Below are 27,179 nucleotides of genomic sequence, written 5' to 3'. Positions count from 1 at the left end.
TCCCCTCCGCCCCTCTTCGGCCTTCTCCCGGGTCTCCCCAGCTCGGATCGGCTTGCAGAAACAGGAGCTGTCCAGCACGGAGACCTCCTGAAATCCTCGCGCCTCTCCTTCCTCCCACCATGTAAGAGAAATGAGCGAGGGTTCTCCAGCCCTGCCTTCGCAATGGAGGAAGATTTATTTCAGCTAAGACAGCTGCCGTGAGTAACCCGGGGAGGGAGAAGGGCTGGAGCTCTGCTGGGAAGAGGGAGGGGCGGGAAGAATAACCCAGGACCTCCAGGAGAATCGCAAGCCCCCAGCCCCCTCCCTGCAGCGAGGTTTCTCTTTCCAAAGGGGGCCATTGGCCTCAAGGTCTCAGGGAAGCCAGCAATTTTCCTTGCTTGCCTACGCAAGAGCCTCGCTTTATGAATGACTGTCACACCTTTTAAATCAAAACCATGGGGATATTTTTAAGATTTCAGAAAGAACCATCCAACCCAACCGATGCTTTTGCAACTAGGGGTGCTAAATATATTCATTCTAGACACCCCCCACCGGCTTTTCCTTCTAACATGATGCCTCCTTCTGGAATGGGGAGGGGATCTTCCCTCCTCTTAAAAGAGAGCTTTGTACTGGGGTCCACCAGGTCTGGTGTTGGACATTCTGAGGCTTGGAAAAGAGGTGCTTTGCATTGCCGCACAGGGTGTGGGGGGTGTGGGGAGGGTGCTCACTCCGTGGATATGTGCAGCCAACAGTGACACCCACACAAATGCAGGGGTTAAGGTTTCACTGCCTTCTGCTTCTCTGTGACTGTCTGGCTCTGTTTTTGTTGGGGGAGGGAAGATTATTCTTCTTTGCAGTCCAGGCACAGCTTGTGAGAGCAAATAAGATTTCTTCCTTGGCAGTCAGTGAAGACTTCTTTTAAGTATCTTTCAGGCGTTGGTATAATTAGCTCCATTTCGTGGGCATGCGGTTCTGTAGTGCACACAGGAGCACAGCCGTGAAACATTTCAGGAATCAAGACCTCCCTCCCCCACTTCAAGGCAAAGATCAGTAACTGTGCAATCTGAACCATGTCTACTCATAAATAAGTCCTGTTCAATGAATTCAGTGGGGCTGAAGAGCAGATCCACACCTTACAGTTAAAGCAAATGACTACCCCTCCAAATCCTGGGAGCCATAGTTCCCCATTCAGCTACATTGGCAGAAGCCACAAAGACATGGTGTTGCTAAAAACAAAGAGCAGTTAGCCAGCTTCTTGCATCATGGACTACAATGCTTATGAAGAACTTGTGGATAAAATAGGAACGGGCAAAGGGTGACAACCAATAGTAGAAGGAATGCACTACCATCCTCTCCAGTTTCTGGATATGTTGACCAAGGACATTCACTCTTCCAAAGCAACACTACTAATTAGGAACACAGGAAGCTGCCTTCTACTGAGTCAGACCTTTGGTCCACCTAGGGCAGTACTGTCAACACTGACTGCCAGCTGCTCTCCAGGGTTTCAGAGCAGGAGATGTCAGGGATTGAACCTGGGATCTTCTGCATGCAGAACATGTGCCCTGCCATTGAGTCGTCGTCGTCATCATCATCATCATCATCATATATTATTTATACCCCACCCATCTGGCTGGGTTTCCCCAGCCACTCTGTGTGGCTTCCAAGCGAATATTAAAAACAATACAGCATCAGACATTAAAAACGTCCCTAAACAGGGCCGCCTTCAGTTGTCTTTTAAAAGTAAAATAGTTGCTTATTGCCTTGACATCTGCTGGGAGGATGTTCCACAGGGCGGGCGCCACTACCAAGAAGGCCCTCTGCCTGGTTCCCTGTAGCTTTGCTTCTCGCAATGAGGGAGCCGCCAGAAGGTCCTCAGCGCTGGACCTCAGCGTCTGGGAAGAATGATGGGGGTGGAGACGCGCCTTCATGCCTCTCCCCCCATTGCACTCTGGATAATATTGATACAGTGTTGTATTTCTTTGCAGGGGTAATTCTCAATTTTAGTTGTGTGCTGGCAACCATGAGAGACAGCGAGATAGAGTCTTTTATGTGGTGGCTCCACACCTTTGGACCTGCCTTCCTCCTCGCAGTGCTGTGGGGGCAGCAGCACTTCAGGCATCTTTGGACGGACTTAAAGCCTCATCCCTTTTTATTTGCCTTCCCTGTGTAACCTTTTTGCTCAGCTTGCTGCATGGAGGCTGGAATATTAGGATGTCCTGGGAATTCTGAGTCAGTTTTTATTTATTTGAATCAGTTTTTATTCTTGGTTCTAGCTTGTTTTATTAATTATTTATTTTTAAAGACTTGTAGTTTTCCTCCCCCCATAATATTCTTTATTGATTTTCATTTACATACTCCACATACACATTTTGTATTACATTTTACATTTTTGCTCCTAAGGGCCGACTTCCTTCTTTCCTTCCTTCTTCTGGCTTTTTATATCACATCTAAATTTTTTGCATTGTCTTTTGATTAAAAAAAAAATTATTAAAGTTTCAAAAAAGTTACAAGAAAAAAAAAGAAAAGAAAAAGAAACAAAAAATACAAAATACAAAAAAGTAAAGACAATTAAAAACAAATCAACCTTTCCATATCTTGACTTTCATTTACTTGTTTCCCTGACCTCCTCACACCTCCCTTTTTTGTATTCTAGTTCAATTAGTTATTTCAGCAAATCCTTTCCATTTTTGCTTTTATCTTAATAATTTATCTTAATATATTATAACTTTACATTCTCACCTGTTAATAATCCATCTTTAAATGCTCCTTTATAACATTACTGCTAAAACCACATAGCTTCATTCCAACATCCTTCTAACATACCTTAAACTTAAAACTTAATGCTTATTTATACATAACTCCTTATATCATTTCTACTAAAGCCAGACAGTTTCATTCCAACATTTTCCCTAATATTCATTAATTTTACACTAGATCCCAAAATAAAAGTTTTTCTTTATAGACTCTTCCAATTTTCATCCAACGTCCCTTCTTCCTGATCTCGGGTTATGTCAGTCCTTACTGTCCATTCCATCTAGTCCATCAACCTGGTAGTCTTATGTCCGAGGCTCTTAAATCTCTTGCATGCTCCTTCTGCAGATCTTCTTCTTCTTGTTCATACTTGCACTTTTCCTTATCTTTAGTTGATCTCTTTCTTGATTTCTTTCCTTTCTCATTGAGGAGTAGGTCTCTGGGGGATTTCAGCCCATAATTATCTCCATCTCCCCTCATCAGACCAGCCCATTCCCCACAGTCCACTCCCCACAGTCATCAATATAATTCAAAAAATATTTAACAGCATATTTCAAAGTCCCTCCAAAGTTAAGAGCCTCCTCAGCTCCAGACTCCCTCTGGCTCATTCCAAATTCAATCTTCCAAAACAACGGCTTATGCTCCTGCAGGGCCTCAGATCTCTCCATTTGTATTGCTTGAGGTACAACCGCAACCTCCTCCATTATCATCTGCCCTTGCATTTGCCCAGTCGAGCCAGTTTCCTGAGTTGGTCCCTGTATGATTTCTGTGTCAGTATTCCCTGTTTGTCCACATTCACCGACTACAACAGTCATCAAATCCAACGTCTCATTCATCAAATCCATCTTCTCATGCAACTGCTCCAGCAAAGCGCTCGTCTTGCAAAAAGCAAGCACCAAGACTTCTTCCAAACACATTTTTATTCAAGGTCGCAGTCTGTTTCCACGATCTTAATCTCGCAGCTGTGAAGTCCCCAAGTAAACTGCAGCAACAATTTAACAAGCTCCCTCTAGAGGAGACACTTTCTATTTATGTCCATCTTTTTAAAGCATGTCCAACAAAAGAAAGTTACTTTCAATTTTCAAATATTTTGTTTCTTTAGAATGCAAAAGGCAACACTGGAATCAGTTTGTTTCTCTCTCTTTTTTTTTTAGCTATCTGTCAAAATGTTCCATTCACAGTCAATGGACGTCTCCAACAATTTCTGTCTCTGACCCCCGTTCCCAGGTTTGAGATGGTGGAAACTTATTTTTCTTTACTCCCTCTCCTGCAGGCTTAAAAAGTCAAATTTCCCCCCCTTTTCTCCTGCTTCCCAGGGGGTTTTAGTGGTTATAAATAAAGGAAATTTCGCCCTTTACAAAACAACTTTCCAGGCTATTAGCTTACAAGGTTTTTGCTTCAGTCTGTTTACAAAAAGCGGAAGGCGGACTTCCTGTTTTGAACCTTCCCGCTTCGGTGCCAAATTAGGATGTTTCTTGATCCAATTTTCCGTTTCTACTCACGGGTACTTGTTTAGAGTCCAATTGTCGACAGGAAAAAGGCAGCGCTCTCCGGCAATGGCTATGCGGCTTCCCTCTGTGAAAATAGCAATCAGTTCGCAGCACCGCGCCGCTCACCCTACTTCGCTCCGGAGCCCCAAAATGGGGTTCCCCGCGAGTAGAGGAGGCGCTCCTGGTGCTCTGCCGAACCCCATGTTCCCAGGCTTCCTCCACCTGGGATTTCTAGTGGGTCCCCACCCTCGCCGCGGCGGGAAGACCCAGTTTCCACCGAGCCAGCTCCTCCGGTCGGAGGAACTCCGCCATTCGCTGATGGCGCTAACCCGGAAGTCGTTAAATTTTTCGCATTGTCTTCATCCTTTTTGTATATTATTGATCTTCTTTCGTATTTGTCCATAGAGTGTCTATAGCCAAATAAATCCTCCTGTATATACAATTCTTATTGTCTGTATTCATTTACAACTACCATTGGTTACATTAATCACATTATACATTATACATTTTACTTTTAATTATTTTCTTTATCCAGAAATTTTCTTTGTATTTCACATTATGAGGTTCTACTGGTTTCACTATTTCACCTTATCCTTCCTATGTATGACATAATTTTTTCCCATTCTTTTAAAAATGTTTCATCGCCCTGTTGTCAAATTTCCCCCGTTAATCTAGCTATTTCTACATATTCCATTACCTTCTGTCACCATTCTTCTACTGTTGGTCATTGCTGTTGTTTCCAGTCCTGGGCTAACAACAACTTCGCCGCTGTTGTTGCATATAAGAACAATTTCTGGTCATTCTTAGTAATGTCTTCTCCTACCATTGCCAACAAGAATGTATCTGGCTTTTTCAAGAACATATGTCTAAATATCTTCTTTAATTCATTATATATGTCTTCCCATTGTTGTAAGCAGCTTTGCGTTTTTTTTTAACCTTTATAATAAAATAGAATCAAAAGTGGAGTCCGCTAATAACCATTTCCCACTGCATATCATATCGTCCTCTTTTTATCCTTAAAACTCTATTTATATCCATGGTTCTTTTCACATTGCAAGTGTAATTTCAGTCCTGCTAATGTTTTTAGCTGCTTACAGTGTTCTTTCAAGTAAAATTTTAAAAAATTCCCAGTCCTTGTTAAAAAAATTGACATCCTGGTTCCTGACTTTTCCAGTCATTTTAGCCATTTAGTCCATCAATTTTGTTGTCCACTCTTCTCTTGTAGGTGTTTTGTCTTTCTTCCATCTTTGGGCTAAGAGTATCCGGGCTGCTGTCATCGCATACATGAGCAGTCTTTTGAAGTCCCTTGGTATCTCTGCACCTAAAATTCCTAATAAAAAGGGTTTTGGTTTTTTAACAAAGGTTATTTAAAAACTCATTGTATATCATTTCTCAATATGCTTTTATCACCTTACAGGTCCACCACATATGATAAAGGTGACCTCTTTTTCTTTACATTTCCAGCACGTATTTGAACTAGTCTTAGACATTTTTGTTAACTTACTGGGAGTCAAATACCATCTATACATCATCTTCATATAATTTTATTTCAGTGTTCTACATGCTGTAAATTTTAAGTCCTCTCTCCATAGCTTCTCCCAAGAGGAGAGTTGAATATTGTATCCAAAATCTCTTGCCCATTATATCATTACCAAGTTAACCTCTTCATCTTTAGTATACCATTCTAACAACATCTTTTACATTTTAGAGAGTGTTTTTACTTTATTTTCCAACAATTCCTTTTCAAACCTTGAGATTTCATTACTGAATCCATTTCTTTTATCCTTTTTAAATACATCATTTAATTGATGGTATTGTAACCAATCTGTTAAGAACTCTCTTATATCTTCAAAATTCTTTAGTTTCAATTGGTTCTCTACCTCTGTTAACAGCTCTTTATAAGTTCCCATTTACCGTATTTTTCGCTCTATAACACGCACCTGACCATAACACGCACATCGTTTTTAGAGGAGGAAAACAAGGGAAAAAACATTCTGAATGAAACAGTGGATGTATCATTTTTGTGCTTCATGCTGTGGCCACAGACATGTGATCTGATGGTGAATTTGGGGTGACCCAATGCAAAGATCCTGAGGATCCATGTAGATCCATGCTTTTTAACCACGTTTTTGCACCATTGCAGCCCCAGGCAACAGTGGGTGCATGATTTTGGGGGGCAGGCTGTAGCCATGGACATGCTATGTGATCTGATGGTGAATTTGGGGTGACCCAATGCAAAGATCCTGAGGATCCATGTGGATCCATGCTTTTTAACCATATTTTAAGTGGGGAGGGAAGGAAAAACACAGAACGGACAAGGAGCACGAGAGGGGTGTGCAGAGAAGCAGCTGGCTAAGAATGCAGGAGAGGGGTATAACAGGAGGGAGGAAAGGAAGGCAAAAGTTTTCCCTCACCTACCCACCCAAGCCAGCCAGCTCTCTCTCTCTCTCTCTCTCCCTCCCTCCCTCCTGCATGTTTTCAGCAGCACGGAGCACAGAGACGACACTCTGCTTTCCCCTCTGCTTGCCTGGAGGGGAGGGGCTTTCCCTGCTCTTTGTTCCGTTTGAGCAAACACAGCAAGGAAACAGAGGTAGGTGGGCAGTAAGACCCTGAGGCAGAATGCAGGAAAGCAGCCGCTTCCTCTTTTCAGGTTTCCCTTCTCCGAGACGCGCGATTTGATTTTTGCCTGATTTTTTTTGCCTCCCCTCGCGCCATTTGGCTCCAGGGACCACACATTCGCTCAATAACACGCACAGACATTTCCCCTTCCTTTTTAGGAGAAAAAAATCTGCGTGTTATAGAAGGAAAAATACGGTATTTTTCGCATCCAACTTTTTCAGTGGTATCACTTTTAGTGGGGAAAGCCACCATGGTGTTTTCTGCACTAACAATTTTTTTATATTTCTCCCATACACCATAAATTGATTTTCTTACCAAGTGTGTTAAAAATTATTTATGTACTTTTATCTTTTCATACCATAGATATGCATGCCAACCAAATCTGTTATCATGACCTTCCAAATCTAGAACAACTTGTAAGCAACTTTGGATGGGCTTTTCCTGGAAAAACAGCACCAGTCCATTATAAAATACTGTAATAAAAAACTGTAGCCTCTCATCAGAACCACCAGTGAAAATTTCAGAACTATCCTGATGTCTTTTATTTTTTGATAAAGTTTGCAAATGGAACTAAATTGGGGGTGAGGAAGAGGGGTTTGATATTTTCATATTGTCAAGACATTAGTGCCTCAAATTGCTTGCATTTAATTTTAGCCCTAGGAAACAGTTGCAAGGGCCTCAGCACCCAGCTCTAGCTAGTGAACAATGATAATTTTTTCCGGGGCCAGTTTTATGATGAAGCAAAGCAAAGCAATCACTTTGGGTAGAAAAGATGCTGTTTTCTTGCTTCCTATCTCAAAATGTCAATTTTAAAAAATGAAGTATCATCCATTGTGTTTGCTGACGTGTGTTGTTGTTGTTGTTGTTGTTGTTTAGTCATTTAGTCGTGTCCGACTCTTCGTGACCCCATGGACCAGAGCACGCCAGGCACTTCTGTCTTCCACTGTCTCCTGCAGTTTGGTCAGACTCTTGTTTGTAGCTTCGAAAGCACTGTCCCACCATCTCGTCCTCTGTCCTCCCCTTCTCCTTGTGCCCTCAATCTTTCCCAACATCAGGGTCTTTTCCAGGGAGTCTTCTCTTCTCATGAGGTGGCCAAAGTAGTGGAGCCTCAGCTTCACGATCTGTCCGTGTGTACAGTACAGCTGACGTGTGTACAGTATATCTAATGTGATTTTGCCTCTTTTGCTTGTGGGTTGCATTCTATACATGTCTACTCAAAAGTAAGTCCCACTGAGTTCCATGGGACTTGCTCCCAGGTATGTGGGCAGAGGATAAAGGTGGGCTGGGTAAAGGTAACCTATCATGGATAGGCCTGCAGGAGAAATTCAGTTCAGCCGAATCTATGCAATTCACTTTCTGAAACACCATGCAAATTGGGACCATACTTTGAAATCCAAACTTATCCCAATTTTGCAATGCAGTTCTCTGACCAGACAAGGTTTACAGAAATGCATGTACTGGGGAAAAGTGTACATTGTTGTTGTTTAGTCGTTAAGTCGTGTCCGACTCTTCGTGACCCCATGGACCAGAGAACGCCAGGCACTCCTGTCCTCCACTGCCTCCCGCAGTTTGGTCAGACTCATGCTGGTAACCTCGAAAACACTATCCAACCATCTCGTCCTCTGTCGCCCCCTTCTCCTTGTGCCCTCCATCTTTCCCAACATCAGGGTCTTCTCCAGGGAGTCTTCTCTTCTCATGAGGTGGCCAAAGTACTGGAGCCTCAGCTTCACAATCTGTCCTTCCAGTGAGCACTCAGGGCTGATTTCCTTCAGAATGGAGAGGTTTGATCTTCTTGCAGTCCATGGGATTCTCAAGAGTCTCCTCCAGCACCATAATTCAAAAGCATCCATTCTTCGGCGAAAGTGTACATAAAAACAAATATATTTGTGCAAATACAAGAGTGCATCATATTAGGAGAAAATGCTTGCAAAATGTATATGTTGGTCAAAACTGCCTACAAAAATGTGTTTATATGGAAAAATTGCACTAAAATGCTGAAGAATTTTCATGTGGATTACAACTATTATTTTTTGCAAATTTCTGCAGAAATGTGAAGAACTAGATTTAAGATTGGAAAAATGAGAAACCGAGAGAAGGAAAATTGACAGTTCCTTCCATCCCTAGCTATCGGTACTTATTGCAACCTATTAGGTGTCATTCTCTTTTGCAGAAACAAACAGAATTTGGATTCTGTCAGGTTGTCAGGCGTCCTTCACCTTCAAGGAAAATTGCTGTGCATGGTTGTTTGACTGCACCAGCTACAACTCACAAGGCTGAGCATGAGATCCCTTTTGGATGGGAGATTAATATAAAATTAGGCACAGGTGGAAACATTCACTTCAAGCCTGAAATGCAAGCCCACAAGAAACATTGCTGTGATTTCCAAAGAGAATAAGATGATCTAGGTGTTGCATTATTGTGGAAGACACAAGCAGGGCCCCCAGAAGTTGGGCTCTGATTCCCAGCAGCCTCAGCAGCCAGCATGGCCAATGGTTAAGAGTGCTGGGAGCTCTAGTTTAACAACATCCAAAGGGCCACAGGTTCCTCACCCTTGAGGGAAAGCATTTACGTGATGCACACCTGTTTCTTCTGTACATCCATGCCATGTATTCATTATGGTTCCCACACCACTAGGGTTGTCAAGTTCCGTCGCACAGGGGAGAGTTCACGGTCAGATGAAGATGTAATTTCAGGAGAGCATGAAGTCCAAATTGAGGGTGTCCAGACGCAGTTAGAGGCTGTGGAGCTGGAAGATGGAGGGATGGTGCCAAAGGAGTTTGCAAACCCAACTGATGGTGAGTTGTGTGGACATCTGCTCTCACTCCTGAGGAAGGAGCAAAATGTTAATATGCATTGTGAAAAAAATTAAATACCCCAAAACTTTTCATAGCCTTTCATAACTTCACTTTAACACTGTAAACATTTTTTGGTCTCTTTCAAATGGATTGTGGTTGCTGACCCAAGGACCCCCCCTTTTGTCTTTTAGTGGGTATTGCTATTTTTTAAGTTATTGTTACATTGTACTATTATATTGTTTTGTTGTTCTAGATACGTTTATGGTGGAAGATGCGGTGGAAGCCATCGGATTTGGCAGGTTCCAGTGGAAACTCTCCATCCTGACAGGCTTAGCATGGGCAAGTAGAGGTTGCTAGAAATAGCAAAGCCAAGGGGGGGCCAGGGCCAGGGAATGGTTGGCCCACAAACTGCAACTATTTCCCACCTTAATTTTCCTCAGTTTCCCTGGCTTGGATGATGGGAGGCATTGAGCCAGAAGAGACTGGCTTTGGGATATATGGCTTGATTTTAGGCAACTGCTGAGGCACAAAGTTGCTCAAAGTCACCAGTACATGCAGTTGCCTGGCTCATTTAAGACTATACAGAACCTTTATTCTCAATAATGATGGAACTTACAGGTGGAGAATACTTTTATTTTTACATGTTTTTATTATTTGCAAAGGGGATCTTTTTATGAGTTAACACTTTATTATCGCTTTGGGCTGTGCTGTGTCTTTGTACTGTTATCCAGGCTGTGAGGCTTTATGATGTACATGGTTGGTTCTTTATTTGCTTTCCTTGTGCTGTGTCTGCAGTTTGTTTTTGTTGCTAACAAATCAATTATATATATACATATGAAGGCGAAGAGAAATCTGGTGAACTGTCAGGGGAGCTGGTGCTCTAACTACTGCCTTCTTCCTTCTTGCCCTTCTAGATGGCTGATGCCATGGAAATGATGATTCTGAGCATCCTTGCACCCCAGCTTCACTGTGAGTGGCGATTACCCACCTGGCAGGTTGCATTGCTAACCTCGGTAGGAAAATACCAGACAGCTCTTGCATTCTGTAAGGTTTTCCACTCATTAACTGTGGGTTGTTCAAAAAGTCAAAAACCCCTCTCTGTCCTACAAGCTCACCAGTTTGCAGAACGCCCAAGAGTGTTGAAGGATTCTATTTCTCCCACAAAGACACCTGCGTCTCGCACTGTGGCTTGCTTCACGTTCACCGAATTTCAGCTCTAAACTCTAGCATTGCTTATTGGTGGAGGTTATTCTTCCTTTGGGCAACCTTTTCACTTACCCATTGAAATGCAGGAATATGGGGCTTGGTTAAAGGTGCCTGTTGAGGCTACACACTGTTTTTGCCACGAGGCAAACTCCCTTAGCTTTAATCTCTCTGGAGATAAATCTACAAGGAGTTGGACATGATTGGTAGATCTATTGTCCACCATATTCCAGTGTAGGGTTGTGCTGATGTTTCCTGAACACAAGTCACATCCACACCATATATTTAAACCACATTTAAAGCACACTGCTTCCCACAAAGCATCATGGGAATTGTAGTTTGTCACCTCTCCCTCCTCCTGGCCTCAACTAAAGAAGACAGAGAGAGCCTCACAGGCAGATCTTCATAAACAGGCCAGTCTGTGCAGGAAAAGCCTGGCTGTGCCTTGTAAGTCCACAAAATCGTAGGGTTGTAGAGCTGGAAGGGTCATCAAGTCCAAGCAGTGGTCGCAACGGGGTGGTTGGGGGGCGCTAAGCCTCGGGTTCCATGACTGCGGGGGTGACAAGAAGTCACCCTGCAGGGGCTTGCGGTGGCGTGTGCAGCCATCGCGCTGCTGCAGCTGCATGTGGAGGATCCTCCGTGCACGGCTGCAGCCATGAGCAGAGGATCCCGGCACCGTCCGTATGGCGCTGGAGCGGCGCTGGCAGCAAACCGCTATACAGCGCATGTGCAGTGTCACTATATACAGCGCATGCATCGTACGTAGTGACACCGCACATGTACCCTCCATAGTGATGCCCGCCCCGGGTGCCACAGCGCCTTCCTTTGCCCCTGAGTCCAAGGCAGGAATCACAACTAAAGAATCCCCAGCAGGTGGTCATTCAACCTCAGTTTAAGTGCCTTGAAGCAGGTTCAGCCACCAGGACCATCCTTTCAGGGTTGGTGGTTCATCCCCCCCCCCCGAAGAGCCACCCAGGAGAGACACCAAGAGCCAGGTGCAGCTTCTGAACCAGCTCAATGGGCAGCCCCACACAGAGTGCATTGCTGTAGTCCAAGAGTGTGTGGATCACTCTGGGAAGGCTCTCTCTGTCCTGAAATGGCCACAGCTGGCAAACCAGATGTGACTGGTAAAAGACACTCATTGCGCTGTATGACTGATTCCACCATGCAGTTAGCAGGTGATTATAACAAAAATCTGTACATAACCCTCCCCATCTAGCCCCAATGTTACCAGGCCAAATGTTAGCAGGCCAAAGCTCTGAGGTCAGATTTCCCACACCCCTCTCCCCTAAAAATGGAAAGATTGATATTAGGAATTTAGGATGGATATATCTGTCTCTCACTCCTCATAATATTGCCGTTTTACTGTCAGCCTCTAAGATGCTATCTGTCATCCATTATAACAGATCTCCCATACCCCTGTGGGATCATCCAAAAATTGGACATTTTGTCAAGTCGTGGCTCAAAATTCAGATCTTTGTGTGCCAAATTCTAGTTCTGAGATCTTGCCAAACTTGGGCTAAGAATGTTTTCTTCTTCTTCTTCTTCGCTTTCTTTTCTAGATGGTTCTCTTAGAACACTCCCAGTTCAGCCTGTGAATAACAAATATCCTTTCCTTCACTTGATGCAGGTGGTGTTTATGGGAATGATGTTCAGTTCCACACTCTGGGGAAACATTTCAGACCAGTATGGCAGAAAAACAGTAAGTCTCCAGCCTTCCCCTGAAGTATTTGCCAGGCAGAATTAGTTGCTGCCACCAAACTGAGTGCCACGAAGGCCCTCTGTGGTTAGGCAGTGGGGCTTCAAACCGGGTGGTGTACCTCTCTGCCACTACTCGGGACTAATCTTTCCAAGTCTGACTCGGTTTAAATTCAGTTCACTCCTCCCTCCCACATTCGTGGGCTGTAATTACCTTTCTGCTTTTCTTTTGAGTTACAACAGGGAACCTGGGGCCACCAGATGATGATCATGGGACTACAACTCCCATCACCCCTCACTGTAGGTCATACTGTCAGGGGCTGCTGAGAATTGGTGTCCAACAATATCTGGAGGGCCACAGATTCATTTCCCTTGGTGTAAGATATAGTGGATATTTATTAATTTATTTATTTATAAATATAGCTATATACGACTAATTGTTTTTTTGAAAAAAATAATAGAGCAGTTTAGAACAGTTGTACATAAAACCATACAATAAAAAACATTTAAAAAAATGTTTAAATCAGAAATCAGCTAACTATTGTGGCAAGATGCATTCTGAATCGCTGGTATAGGCCTGGAGGAATATATCCCCCCCCCCAGCATGTTGAAACGGAAGGTGCCTGATGAATTTCTAGTGGCAGGGTGTTCCACAGGGCTGGGCCAATGACACTAAATGCTCAGTTTCTCATTGTTGTCAAATGAGTCTCACCAACTCGGGGAACAACCAACAATGCCCCAAAGTTGTTCAGGGTTTTATAGAGAAACACAAGGGCATGAACCTGGTTTAGTAGTAGATGGGCAGCCAGTGCAGACAGTTCAAGAATGGGGTCACATGTTATGTGCCATCTGATAGGCATATTCTGTGCCAGCTGGAGCTTCTGAACCAGGCCCAAGGGCAGCCCCAGCTAGAGCGCGTTGCTGTAATCCAGTCTTGAGATTGACAACACAGAATTTATGGTTGGCCCTGTAAGAGAAGGAGAATTGCTTTTGAAGTCAGGAAGAAGCTTGTCAGAGAGTAGGGCAGTGGTCTTCTTTCAATTTTGTATTTCTTAATCCAATGCAGGGGTTAAAGATCAGTGTGCTCTGGACCTTATACTATGGTATTCTTAGCGGTTTTGCACCCGTTTACAGCTGGATCCTGGTGCTGAGGGGGCTGGTGGGCTTTGGCATCGGAGGAGTCCCTCAGTCGTAAGTCAATATTCCCATTCCTTGCCCCTCCCTTCCTGGTGGTTTTAGTGCTTTAGAGCCAGTGTGGTGTAGTGGTTGAGAGCGGTGGACTCGTAATTTGGTGAATCAGGTTCTCGTCCCCGCTCCTACACCTGCAGCTGCTGGGTGACCTTGGGCTAGTCACACTTCTCTGACGTCTCTCAGCCTCACTCACCTCACAGAGGGTTTGTTGTGGGGGAGGAAGGGAAAGGAGAATGTCAGCTACTTTGAGACTCCTTCGGGTAGTGATAAAGCGGGATATCAAATCCAAACTCTTCTTCTTCTTTTTCTTCAGTTGAAAAGCTGAGTATGTCCCAAATTTCTTTTGCATTTAGTAACTGCCTTCCATCTTCCCCACCTCAAAGCATTATGGCCATCTTCAAATATCTAAAGGAGCTCAGCTAAACTGCAAAGCACCTCCGTTTGGGAAGCCCAACCTTTTCAGCTGCTTACATTTAGCAGTGTGGATCCAGGTGCCTCTGGGAAGTCAAACGTGGCCCAGACAAAGGCAGAATTCAGAGATGAAAACGGCAGAAATAATTGGCGGGGCAGGAGAGATCAGTCCTGAATAAGACATGAGCTCCTGAACTGGGAGGATGAGGCATCCCCAAGAGTTGTGCCCCTGGAGTGACTCCAGGCCTGCTTTGCTCTGGTCAGGAGAAGCACTTTGCCTCCCTCCCTTCTCCCCATTCATTGGACCTGTGAACATGGATCCTCTGCCCCACAGGTGGGCTGTTTCAAAGCAACCTGAGCAGGTCTTTAATCAATGGCTAATGGGCTTCCTTCATAGGCACCAGCATTCACTTGGAAATAAAGCCAGCCCCCACCCCCACCCCTCAAGTTTTTTCAAGAGCCAGAACAAAATCAAACCAAAGCTTTCAGAACCATTACAGAGTGATGAATTTCCAAACCACAAATCCATGGGGAAACCACCAGTTTTGGACTCTGGACTCCACTATATCAGCTGCCAAGTGATGCTTAGCAAGGGAATCTTATTAATGCCATTTGATTCAAACATGTTAGCTCTGCTCCTGGGATATGTTCCTTTTCTGAGGATTTGTATGATATATTTTTGCTTTGCATATTACATTTACTGAAGACATTTTTATATCACATTTAGAAGTCATCTGACTCCCCAAAATAGATAATTTATATTTATAATATTTTTTGTGGTTGTGGTGTGTAGGTATATCAGTTGTTTGTCCAGGGGAAATAAAGTTGTATTAAGTTCTTCCCGTGTCAGTTCCAGGAGGAAGGCCATCAGATTTCCAAACACACCCACCCTCTGTGTGTTCCTTGTGACTTTGCCTCCTCTCTTTCCTTTCTCTCCAGGGTGACGCTGTATGCAGAATTCCTCCCAATGAAATCTAGAGCAAAATGCATTTTGTTAATTGAGGTAGGTGGGAAAACAAAGAGGCGGAGGCTGTTGGCAGGAAAGGGGTTACCATTCTGCTCCAAAAGGCAAGGCCATCCCAGGACAGAGAGCATCCCAAGCGAAGGTTCAGATGTGATCAGGAGATCAGTGGGGGCTCCTTCCTTCAAAGCCTTTCCTGGGGTGGGGGAAGGAGGCAGCTGGCCCTCAACCCGTTGCTGCTGTGGTTCATGCTTTCAGCCTTCCCACAACTGGGGATTTCCAGATGTTTTAGCTTCTAGCCCCATCAGTCGCAGTGAGCACAGTGAACTGTCAGGGATATTTTCAATATGATTTTTAAAAAAATCTATTTATTTGTTTAAACAAGAAATACATTTAAATAGCACACAATAACAAGCCCCTCTTGAAATGCGATGCTCCTCAGTCAAGTGTAAAGACCCTTGGAATCTCTCACTGCTCAGTAGAGATTGGGGTGGGTGATAAGAAAAGAAAAACTGCAAAACTGAATGAAAGTTAAAATTAAACATACCTGCAAATGTGGGTTATTTTGTTCACATTCCCTGGAAAAAATAAAAATTAATAATATTGGTGTTGGGGTAGTAACATTTTTTAAAAGGTTATGCTTTATTTATAAATATCAAGATAATGTCTTTGAGGTCTTAGACAGTGCCACTTAAAGCTGAAAGCTTACTAAGTATTCCAAATGCCTGCTCTTCAGGCATCGTAGAACATGTTGCAGCAAGGGCCAAGAACAGAGATGTATTGTTATTCACCTGTTGCGATGGGGCTGACATCTCCAAACCCCTTCCGTCCTTCCACACGGGCAGGTCTTCTGGGCCATTGGGACCGTCTTTGAGGTTCTCCTGGCGGTGTTTGTGATGCCCACCCTGGGTTGGCGCTGGCTGCTCATCCTTTCGGCGGCCCCCCTTCTGCTCTTTGCCATCTTGTGTTTCGTAGGTATCCCTTCTGGCTTCCCAAAGTCTTGGGGGGGGGGGGACACGGCTTCATATTAGTCCTGTCCATTTGGTTGGTCTCCTGCCTTTGGACAGAAAGTGATTGTAAGAAATCAATATTTTAGTGTGGCAGCACACACACTTGACATCAGGCAGACACTTTCACTGTACTCTTTTCGGCACCTGCCAAAAACATTTTTTGGGCGGGGCAAGACTATCCAGATATATACACTATTGACACTATTGACAGGCTTTCAGCTTGTTGGGTTTTTTAAAATGTTTCAGATAGCTGTTTTTTTAAAAAAAACCTGATAATTTCATGTTTTGTTCTTTTTTTGTAAACCATTTTGAGGTGTATTTTTTGCGATCAATCAGTATATAATTTTTATGAAATGAATAAAATAAATTTATCATACCTTTACAGTGGTTACCAGAAAGTGCGCGATACGATGTGCTATCTGGGAATCAGGAGAAAGCCTTTGCCACTTTGAAGCGGATAGCGACTGAGAATGGAGCTCCAATGCCTCTGGGGAAACTGATCATCTCCAGGCAGGTGAGTGCAGGCAGACCAGCATTCCTGGGGGTGGGACTAGATGACCTTTGGGAGCCTTCCAACTCTGCCATTCTAGGGTTCTATGAAACAACCACCCCAAAATCCAGCGAGCTTCAACAAAAGTGTGCATGGATCACTTGGCTCAGACCTGGGATTATTTATTTTCTTCATTTGTCTGCAAGACTTGTATCTCACTTCATTAAAATGTCTGAGATGTCTTACAAAAAATAATATGCACAACATCAGTAAAAAATATTAAAATAGCATATGAAAAATAGCTAAAATAAAAGTGTATTTGCTGTAAGCAGGGGAGGGGAGGCAGGCATATTATGGGTGCCACCTCTGAAAAGGCCCCATCTCAGGTACTCAACTGGGCCATATCCACACCCTGCACATAAAGTGCTATGATACCAAACAGTTATGGCTCCCCGCAAAGAATTATGGGAACTGTAGTTTGTTACAGGTGCTGAGAGTTGTAGAAGCCCCCCCTCCCCTCCCAGAGCCACAATTGCCAGAGTTCCCTGAGAAGAGGGACTGGTTGTTAAACCACTCTGGGAATTGCAGCTCTGAGAGGGGAATCAAGGATTCCTTGGGCAAAGAAAACAACATTGATTTAAAGTGGTATGATAGTGTTTTAAATGTATGGTGTGAATGTGGCGCTGCTAATTTCTGACAGCTGGGAAGCTGCCACAGGGACTCATCAGATGAATGAAGAATGCCAGGCAAACTCCTAAGAAATCCATGGTGCCCCCCCCCCCGGCCGATGTTTTCAGACAGGACCCAGCTTCCCTATATCTATGTATATGTTTGTTTCCAAACAGGAAGACAGAGGGAAGATGAGGGACCTCTTCACCCCCCAGTTTAGATGGACAACCCTCCTGCTTTGGTTTATATGGTAAGAGGAAGATAGAGAAGATTCAGGGTCAGCCTGCCTCTCCGAGATTGATTTTATTTATTAGACCTACTGTATATAACCCCCTTTCATCATGGGATCTGGTGGCCTGAGGGAAAGTTGGCACATCAGTCGGGTGGCCCTGTGGCTTCGTTTGCGCCCTCGGGGCACAGATCCGGCAGCTTTATAGAGTCAGGCGGGATCTCAATTGGCTTCTCAAGCCCTACAATCCCTGCTGGATCTGATTAATGCAGTACCGCCACCTGACGTGGGGGCGCTGCAGTGCCTGGCTCCTTTTGGCAACATCCCTGATGTAATGAGAGGCTGGGGCAGCCAAGGTGGGGGGAAACTCACATGCAAAAGGGGGAATGCACTCTTTAAAAGTGCAAGAGACGAGGCTGTGACCTGATTAAAGACATCCTAGTTAATCCATCACACATGCTCTACTCAATTAATTGATTAATGCAAATGCTTAAATAGCCAGAGGTGTAAATTAGTGCACCCCACTTATTCTGCTGATTAAAACTTGTGCACTTAAATTCATATTTCTTTAACCGAGCAACAGCCCCACTGCAACAAAAGTTTTTCCCTCTAGTGCGAAAGAGAAAAAAAGGAGAGCCCTTGAAAGCCGTTTTTGTAAGTGCTTGTGTTAAAATTGATCAGGACCCCTTTCTATTTTTGGTCAAAAACATTAAAAGTGCAGCCCAAGGAAAAGGGAATTTAGCAGATGCTGTTTGCTAAATGCTGACCTGCAGGTTCCTTCTTTGACACGGTCAATGCGTTAAACAAGAGGCAAAGGGAATGGGACAGATTCACGGAGGAGGCGATCAGTGGCTCTGAGCCACAATGGCTCTGCTCTGCCTCCAAAGCCTCTGCACGCAGCTCTGCTTCTGCCCAGCAGCTGCTGGAATCCACGGGAGGACGGAGGGCTCTTGTGCTCCTGTTCTGCTCCCTGCTTTCCCACAGGAAACTGGTTGACCACTGCAAGAACAGGATGCCATTGGCCATTGGCCTGATCCAGCAGGCTCTGCTTATGTTCTTATGTTCAGAGGACTAGTGACTGAATTTATGACACTGGATTTGTACTGTGGCAAGCTAACTGCGAATTACGATGCGGACCAAGGTTGCTCCTGGCCACCCCAGCCGACTGTGAGCTTGAACCTAGCTGCACTGTGCACACACATGCGCAATGTCATTCCCCCCGTTGGATCCTGAGCCTGCAGCCCCTCCCCACCCCAGACTCAGGGCCATGCCATGTTCCTTTTCAATGCACCTGCCTGCCTGCAACACTCTCTCTGCTTCTCTTCACTCCAGGTTCTCCAATGCCTTTTCTTATTACGGCTTAGTTTTACTAACCACGGAGCTCTTTCAAGCAGGAGACCTCTGCAGCTGTGAGTACAACAGGCAGGGAGGGCGGCTGCTGCCAGACTAAAATACCATTTTCTTGCAAACGCTGTCACAGTTCCAGCTCCTTTGATCCAAGTGGTCAAGTGGGCATACATAGGGAGAGGGGATCTCGCAGGTGACACTCACAACTCGGTGGTTCACCTCGCAACTTAAAATTGCAGCAGGGGCACACCAGGCCCAAAGGTGCAGGGATGCATGTGCGTGTGGGGGGGGGGGAGGCTGGAACGATTTCTTAAAATATCACATATTCACCCTCCTCCTCCTCCTCTTCTTGCTTCTTCTAAGTATCCAGCAAGAGAAAAGCAGTGAAGGCCAAGTGCAGCCTGGCATGTGAATACCTGACTGAAAAGGACTACATCGACCTCCTGTGGACCACTCTCTCCGAGTTCCCAGGTAGACTGCTGGGAAATTAAAGGCTCCGATTAGCCGAGTGGGAAAATTTGCACATTTGTTCAGAATCAAATTAAAACTATGTAGCTTAGTTAATTCAACAAAACTGATGAATGTGATCCAGTGACACCAGCTATTCCAAGTCATTCCAGCAGCCCTGCCTCCTTCTGCTCCCCTAGGAAATCCCACCCTCACCCCCAGGGGGTGGGCAGTATCACCCACTTAGGGAACTGCTGGTGTTGACCAGGCTGAGCAAGTTGGACTCATGATCTGACTCAATATAAGACAAATTCCTTTGTTTCTGGATTTGTATCTCATTCTTATGGTTAAAGTCTCAGCAATTCTCTTTCTCTCTCTGTTGCTGTAAACTGCCTTGAACATGTGCCAGAGAAACACCAGTTTTTTAAAGAAAGAAAGAAGCAAGCGAGCGAGCAAGCGACCCACTAGATTTCATGCCTGTGCACTAGTCCTATGCTGTGCACTAGTTCAGAGCACACCAACCTCAGAATTGCCTCCATGACCCATCTGAATTGGGCGCTGCACAGCAGCCAGAGAGGCAGGGAAGGCTTTGAAAATAAGTTCAGAAAAGTTGCTAGCCAGAACAAACAAATCCACAAGCCCATTACCCCAGAAGAGCTTATGGCCTGAAAAAAGCAACAGCTTCCATAACTGCTGCTCTGCCTGCTTGACATGAAGGCTGTGGCCATGCACCACGGGCGAGCAGAGAGCTACTCACAAGCCTGCTTCAGTCAGTAACATCTTCCTCCTCCTCCTCCTCCTCCTCCTCCTCCTCCTCCTCCTCCTCCTCCTCCTCCTCCTCCAGGTGTTCTAGTGACCTTATGGGTTATTGATCGGATTGGGCGTAAGAAGACAATGGCCCTCTGCTTCTTTGTCTTTGCATTTTGCAGCCTCCTACTCTTTCTCTGCGTTGGAAGGTGAGCAAAGTGATCCAGACCGGCTGCTGGGGGGAACCCACCCAACCCTGCAAATGCCCCACCCCCACAAGGAAGGCACTGCAAAGCACTGGGGGGGGGGGCTGGGACATATTCAAAGTTGTGCTACAATTTTTTTACCTAACTGTGTGGAGGTTCTCCATACTGTTGTGAGGAGCAGGTAGTCTGCACACCTGCAAATTCTGAACTTTCCGGCAAACCCGGAGCAAAGTATTTCAGAGGTTCCACATGGGGGATACAGAAAGAGCATTATTCGTGGTAAAGGGAAGGTTGCAGACCAGTACAAAGAATTTAAATGGTAGCTTTAGTGATGCTTCTGCCCTCCACTTCCCATTTTTGGTCTTCCAAGACACCACAGAAAAGACTAAGGATGGTTCTTAGCCTGGGTGACTATGCTCTGCCTCCGCAGTCAGAGGCAGAAATGCTTCTGAATCCCAGTTGCTGGAGGGGAGAGTCCTCCTGTGCTTGGGTCCCGCTGGTGGGTTTCCCGTTGGGGCACCTGGCTGGCCACTGTGAGAACAGGGTGCTGGACTGGACGGGGCCCCTTAGGCCTGATCCGGCAAGAGGCTGTTATTGTTACACACCACCCCCATCTGCACAAATGGTGCAAGATCTCAGGGTTGGAGGCATGCTTACCAGGGGCTGTGTTCCCTTTTGGGACAATGAGGCACAGCAGAGACTGCAGTGTCTTCGTGATATAGGGTTTTATTTACACTGACAAACAACCTGCACCTAGATGCAGTGGCGTAGCTGGGGGGCGGGAACTGGAATTATGGGGAAGGGAATTTAGGGAATACTCCTATTGATGCAGCCCAGCCAATGCAATTCTGGGCTGCATAAATGGGAGTATAGCATCTAGATCAAGGGAAGTAATAGTGCCACTGTATTCTGCTCTGGTCAGACCTCACCTGGAGTACTGTGCCAGTTCTGGGCACCACAGTTCAAGAAGGACACTGACAAACTGGAACATGTCCAGAGGAGGGCAACCAAAATGGTCAAAGGCCTGGAAACGATGCCTTATGAGGAACGGCTAAGGGAGCTGGGCATGTTTAGCCTGGAGAAGAGGAGGTTAAGGGGTGATATGATAGCCAGGTTCAAATATATAAAAGGATGTCACATAGAGGAGGGAGAAAGGTTGTTTTCTGCTGCTCCAGAGAAGCGGACACGGAGCAATGGATCCAAACTACAAGAAAGAAGATGCCACCTAAACATTAGGAAGAACTTCCTGACAGTAAGAGCTGTTTGACAGTGGAATTTGCTGCCAAGGAGTGTGGTGGAGTCTCCTTCTTTGGAGGTCTTTAAGCAGAGGCTTGACAACCATATGTCAGGAGTGTTCTGATGGTGTTTCCTGCTTGGCAGGGGGTTGGACTCGATGGCCCTTGTGGTCTCTTCCAACTCTATGAGTCTATGATTCTAGGGGAATCTGAACCCCAAGAAACCCATAACATCATGTTCTTATGATACAGCAGTACAATGAGTGCGTCCTGTCAAAATGTACCAACATCTATCTTCTCAAAACAAAAACACTGTCCTTTTGTCCTTACAGGAAAGTTCTCACTGTGTTATTGTTCATTGCAAGGGCTTTTATTTCGGGAGGATTTCAAGCCGCCTACGTTTACACCCCTGAGGTAAGAAAACGAGAAGCCAAATATTCTTTGAGGAGGGGGCTTGCCCGGGACCAGGATTTGGGGCAGGCCTGAGCAAAGGAGCATCAGTAGCAAGGAGGTCTTGATGGGGTGGGACAGGAGCATCGTGGTTGGCGTGGAAGAGCAAGGCAGAGACTGTGAAACCAAGCCCCCGTAGGGTCTCTGGGATTTCTCCGCTTCCATGGAGCACATGGGAAAGAGAGGCTTGTGCTGCTGCCTCCAGACGGCTTGCTGTGTTCGCTGTGTTGTCTCTTTCACAACAATCCCTTGCAGTTCCGTGTAATTTTAGGGTTGTGGGGGTCCCAGAATGCACTACAGATTCTGAGTAAACATTAGGAAAGACTTTCTGATAGTAAGAGCTGTTGGGCCCCTCAGGAGGTGGTGGACTCTCCTTCCGTGGAGGTTTTGAAGGAGAGGTTGGGAGACCATCTGTCAGGGATTCTTGAGCTGAGATTCCTGCATTGCAGGGGGTTGGACTAGATGACCCTTGGGGTCACTTCCAACTCTACAATTCTACAATCCTATGATTCATGAGATCCAGTAAGTACCTCCTCAGTTGGCAGCCGCCTCCACCTTTCCCGCTTGCCCAGTGGAACATGGAATGTATGTGTGGGGGGGATCCCAGGATCTCATGTTGTGTTTTTATTAGCATATGGGACCTGCACACCCTTCTCAGCCATTAGCACCAGCCATGAACGTCTGCTTTTGACCTGGAGGAATCCCTGCCCCCAAATCTCAAATGCTTGAGGGCAGTATGTGTTGGCCCATTGCTTGGGGGCTGCTTTCTGCACATGACCAGAAGCATCCTTTCCCTCCACTGCCCCTTATCACCTTTCTGGTGACTATTCAGAGATCCAGAGAAGTGAGGCATGTAGAATCATAGATTCATAAAGTTGGAAGAGACCCCACGGGTCATCTAGTCCAACCCCTTGCAGTGCAGGAATCTCAGCGCAAGATGTCCCCATGTGCCAATGCACGTATGAATTTCTCCTTAGGTTTACCCCACGGCCACTCGTGCTCTGGGTCTCGGGACCTGTAGCGGGGTAGCCAGAGTCGGCGCACTCATCACACCATTTATCGCTCAGGTAACAGTGTGTTAAATTCATTCCTTGATCAAGGTGGGTATTTCAGAATGTCCTGGGGTTGCTAGTTAGGGTCCTGGGATGAGGATTTTGGAGGGGAGAGAGAGCTGGGTTGTTGCTACACAGAGGCATAGAGTTTGGACATTAAATTCTACATTTGCTAGGCCTGTTTTTGCATCCTGAACCTTATTCCTAAGAATTCTAGGTCCCTTGTGTGCTAAAGGGGAACCTGTGCTACTATGTGCAGCTGCCCCCCCCATCAAGTAAATAAATAAGAATACTTAACTAACTGACCAATTGCATCACAGATAACTCAGTTCTGCCCCCCTAACATAAAGCCTGCCCTCCCAATTAATCCATGCCCACAGGCATTTGGGTGGCCCCTGCGACAAGATGATGCTCGGCCAGATGGGCCCTTGGCCCGAACCAGAAACATCTTATGCTCTTTAACATTCAGCTCATCTACTCCAACCCTTAATGGTGAAGCCAGGCAACTCGTATGTGTAGAGCTCTCTGACCCTGAGAGTTGGCTCAGAGGCCCTTCTGTGTCTGCCTTTGCTGACTCCCCCCCCCCACTTCCAGGTGATGCTGGAGTCCTCTGTCTATTTGACGCTGATAGTCTACAGCGGCTGCTGCATCCTGGCTGCTCTCGCTTCTTGCTTGCTGCCCATCGAAACCAAAGGCCGCGGCCTGCAGGAGTCCACCCACAGGGAATGGGGGCAGGAGATGTTTGGGCGCGGAGTCCCACACTCAAACTCTGGGTCTCAGGGGTGATGACGCGACGCGCTGGCCCAGCCGCAAGGTCGTCCAAGGAGTTTCCACCCCTCCAGCTCTGGCACCCGAAAAGCAGAATGTCTTGTCACTGCCGTGTGTGTCCAAAAGCAAGAACGCTCCACCTGTGTCCTGGGTGCCTTTTTTCACTCGCACCCATCACTGTCCACTTGTGCAAGGAGAGGTATTAAATCTGGAGAGTGAACGTGCGGGAGAGAGTTTCGGGGGAGGAATGTGATGCAGCCGGGGAGGAAGAGAAATGGGAGCCTTTGCCAAACTGTCTGCCCCTTCGTGTGGTTGATGACAAACAAGCTTAGTTTCTTGACGCCAAGTGCTCCATGCCAAGCAGGCAGATCGATGGACAGGATTTGGCTCTGCACAAATGCCCTCAATGCCAGGAAGTGGGCTTGCAGATCTGTGCCCCAGATCCCAGTGCAGCCCTCCATCAGTCTCATGCACTTGTGAATTAATCACTTGCCTTGCACTCCCATCAACATCCACAAAGGACCATCAGCCTTTGAGAGCTTCTTTGCCAGAGAGGTTCTGAGTCTTAAAGAGCAGCTGGGAACTTCAGCAAATGCTGCTCTGAGAGCTCTTCTACTAACCACAAAGAAACAAAGAAACCCACCACTTTGCTTGCCCTAGAGGTGAAGTCTGCAAACAGGGCCATGCATTTGGGATGTTGTGCGCAAGCAGTCCTCATGGCAGCGCAGAAAGGGGCAGCTGAAGGACTGAAAGGATGTTCCTAAGAGGAACATTTAAGCATCTGAGGCTTTTTCGTTTAGAAACATGGCAACTTGAGGGGAGGACAGGAGAGAGTTCTATGAGATTATGGGTGGTGTGGATAAATTCAATAGCGAAAAGCTTTTCTCATAATATTTAAACTCAGGATCATCCAGAGAAACTGGGGGGCAGCAGATTCAGCACAGACAAAGGAAATTCATTCCTTCATTTAAAGACTTCGTTGATTTATGGGTTATATGGCTTCTGGCAAATTCATGGAAGAGGCTATTTGTCCTGATGACCTCATAGAACCTCCAGTTTCAGGGACAGTCTATGCCACCCAAAACAATTAGCTGGGGTGAACAAGAGCAGTGGAGAGGCTGTTGGCTTCAAGGCAAGTTTGTGGGTTTCCCAGAGGCATCTGGCTGGCCCCTGTGGAACAAAGGAACGCTGGTCTACACAGATCTTTCTGTTCACCCATCAGAACAGGAAGCAGAATTTCATTTTCTTGGGGTTCATTTCCCTGTCAGTAAAGCCAGTGAGAACCTGCTATTGTGATTCCAGGTGTGTATGCATTCAGAAATACATGCTGTGGCTCTCTCCGTTGGGTCCCAGCCCCTGTAACACTTTGCTGGGGCTGCTTCTGCAGTTGTCTGGTCAGTCAGAGTGATCCAAGGGTTGACGTGGAAAGTCAAGAGCCCATGCATGATGGGGATGGCGTTTGGCCTCTATGCTTAATCCCTCATGTCTTGGAATTTTGAACAATGAAAAAAGTACGAGTCCTTGCTCTCCAGGAAAATGGTTCCTCGGCTCAATTCATTTCATACTCCAAGATTTAGAAAACTCCCAAAATGAATGAACACATTGAATAAAACTACCCTATAAGGAGAAGCAGGTACAAATAAGAGCCCTGCTGAATTGGGCAGATGTCCATTCAGCCCAGCATCCTGCTTCTGTCAGTGGGCAGCCCATAACTGCTAGGAAGCAGGACATGAAGGCAACTGCTCTCCCTGCTGTTTCCCCTCCCTGCCTAATGTTGCAGAGGTAAATTGCCTCCAGACAAGGTGGTGCCATTTAGTTGTCATCCATAGCCATTGATAAGTGTATCCCATGTGAATTTGTAGGTGCTTATTTGCATGTGAAAAGGGCTGTTAAGGATTGCAAGGAACATCCACTGACATCAGGGTCCCTTCCAACTCTACAATTCTATGATCAGATGGACTTCAAGAGGCAGAATCCATGAAGATGGTCTGCATTTGTGCAACTGTGCTGGGCCTGTTTCTGTGTGGGTGGTTCTAATCCTACTAATGGGGGTTTTTTTAAGTCCCAGAGGAGTTGTCGGATGGAAATACATTGTGCAGCTTTCCCTTTCCCTGCTGCAGCCAACCTGAAGCTCTTGACCCTCATCTGGTCGCAGAGGCCTTTTGATCTGGGGCTTCTCATTTGGGAGAGAGGTCCCCCCCCAAACACATTAAAAGCTTCATAGGCTAGAGCCAGGCAGGACATATGATACTATGGTGGCTGCTGAATTCAAAATATCTGTATGACAAAACCAACCTTCTTTGAATTAGGTATGCTTGCGCTTTATTCAGTCCTATAGAAAAGTATACTGTCACAAATTTTGTTTAACAGAGATGGCCATCAACGTGGGGGTTGTTCTGTTTGAATCCATAAGATTTCGCTTGGGTAACAGAAACCAAGATTTAATTTAGTAAAAGCTCTTGACTCTTACGGAAATCTGTGTTGTTGTCTTTTCTGGAAAACTGATTCTCTATATAAAATCTGGCATTGATGCCTTAGGCCTACAAACTCCTGGAAACCATGAAAAAATAAAAAATCACCAATGTAAAAATATCACTTGGAACTGAACTTAATTGTGTGTTCAGAGTTCTGTTGGTTGTCCAGTTTGTTGATGTGCAAAGCTATTGTGGAGGAAAAGTGATTCTTTCCATACTCTGTGATGAATGGTCTTTGTGTATTGCTCAATGCTTGCTGGAATTGGGGTGGGGGGAGAACACTTGAATGTCTCTACTGCGTTATGTACAGTTTCTAAACTAGGTGTGCATTCATGTTGAAAATAAGACTTCTGTAAAACTGAAGCTTGTTGTACTCAATTTTTGTTTCTCTGTTAATGATGCAAAATCAGATGATTTGATTCCACACTGGATATTTTATGTTAAATAAATGAACAGTTTCTACAATAGTGAGCTTTATGGGAGCTTTTGTGGCTACTCTGTGCCCAAAATGTGGGCCACCTCTCCTCCCTAGGTTTTCAGGACACACCATTCTCAAAAAGCCTATTTATGTCACCCAGCATGGATGGACTTGGACCACAAACCACCCAAGAACTGGTGGAGTAGCCCTTCCTCTCATTTACTAGCTGTTTGTCTTTTTTCCATCCCACTCAACAATGACCGGACATTTCCTTCTCTTGTCCTATTAAGTGTGGGGTGTCCACAGGCCATGTGCTTTGTGGTTAACTCCCCAGGTTAATTCTCAGCATCTCTAGTTAAAATGACCTCAGGGAGCAGAGTTGGCCAAGAGCTGAGGTCTAGGGGAAGCCCTGTCAGGTTCCATTTTTAACTCCAAGGTTAAGCAGATAGCCCTGGCCTGATGTAGAGAGTAGCCTCATGAGATGATGGAACAACCTGGCAGCAAAGTTTAGGCACAACAAGGTGCTGCTTCAGGAGGAC

At 45.6% G+C, this 27,179-nt stretch overlaps 1 protein-coding gene and 1 long non-coding RNA gene across 3 annotated transcripts; both read left to right on the top strand.

Annotated features, from left to right (window-relative positions):
- Position 1: 1 nt before the first annotated feature.
- Positions 2-26,687, top strand: SVOP (SV2 related protein). 2 transcript variants are annotated; one of them, XM_081836540.1, is made up of 16 exons: positions 2-197; positions 9,474-9,634; positions 9,888-9,973; positions 10,549-10,647; positions 12,468-12,539; positions 13,602-13,726; positions 15,077-15,140; positions 15,944-16,069; positions 16,494-16,622; positions 17,444-17,517; positions 18,829-18,905; positions 19,207-19,314; positions 20,135-20,246; positions 21,811-21,892; positions 22,906-22,995; positions 23,575-26,687. In XM_081836540.1, exons 1-16 carry the CDS (start codon positions 163-165, stop codon positions 23,764-23,766), a joined length of 1,632 nt encoding a protein of 543 aa, XP_081692666.1. In that variant the 5' UTR covers positions 2-162; the 3' UTR covers positions 23,767-26,687. The 2 variants fall into 2 exon arrangements, with proteins under 2 accessions (XP_081692666.1, XP_081692665.1); XM_081836539.1 differs by lacking the exon at positions 2-197 and having other exon boundaries at positions 8,722-9,634.
- On the top strand, positions 7,042-8,314 carry LOC309327360. Its single transcript, XR_014150519.1, has 2 exons — positions 7,042-7,674; positions 7,977-8,314. It is a non-coding gene; the product is annotated as an uncharacterized lncRNA (long non-coding RNA).
- Positions 26,688-27,179: the final 492 nt, after the last annotated feature.

Source organism: Podarcis erhardii (assembly GCF_964252035.2).
Source record: "Podarcis erhardii genome assembly, chromosome: 13".
NCBI classification, from domain to species: Eukaryota; Metazoa; Chordata; class Lepidosauria; order Squamata; family Lacertidae; genus Podarcis; species Podarcis erhardii.
The sequence above is the reverse complement of the archived record's forward strand: the minus strand, read 5'-3'. Positions and strand labels throughout refer to the sequence as shown.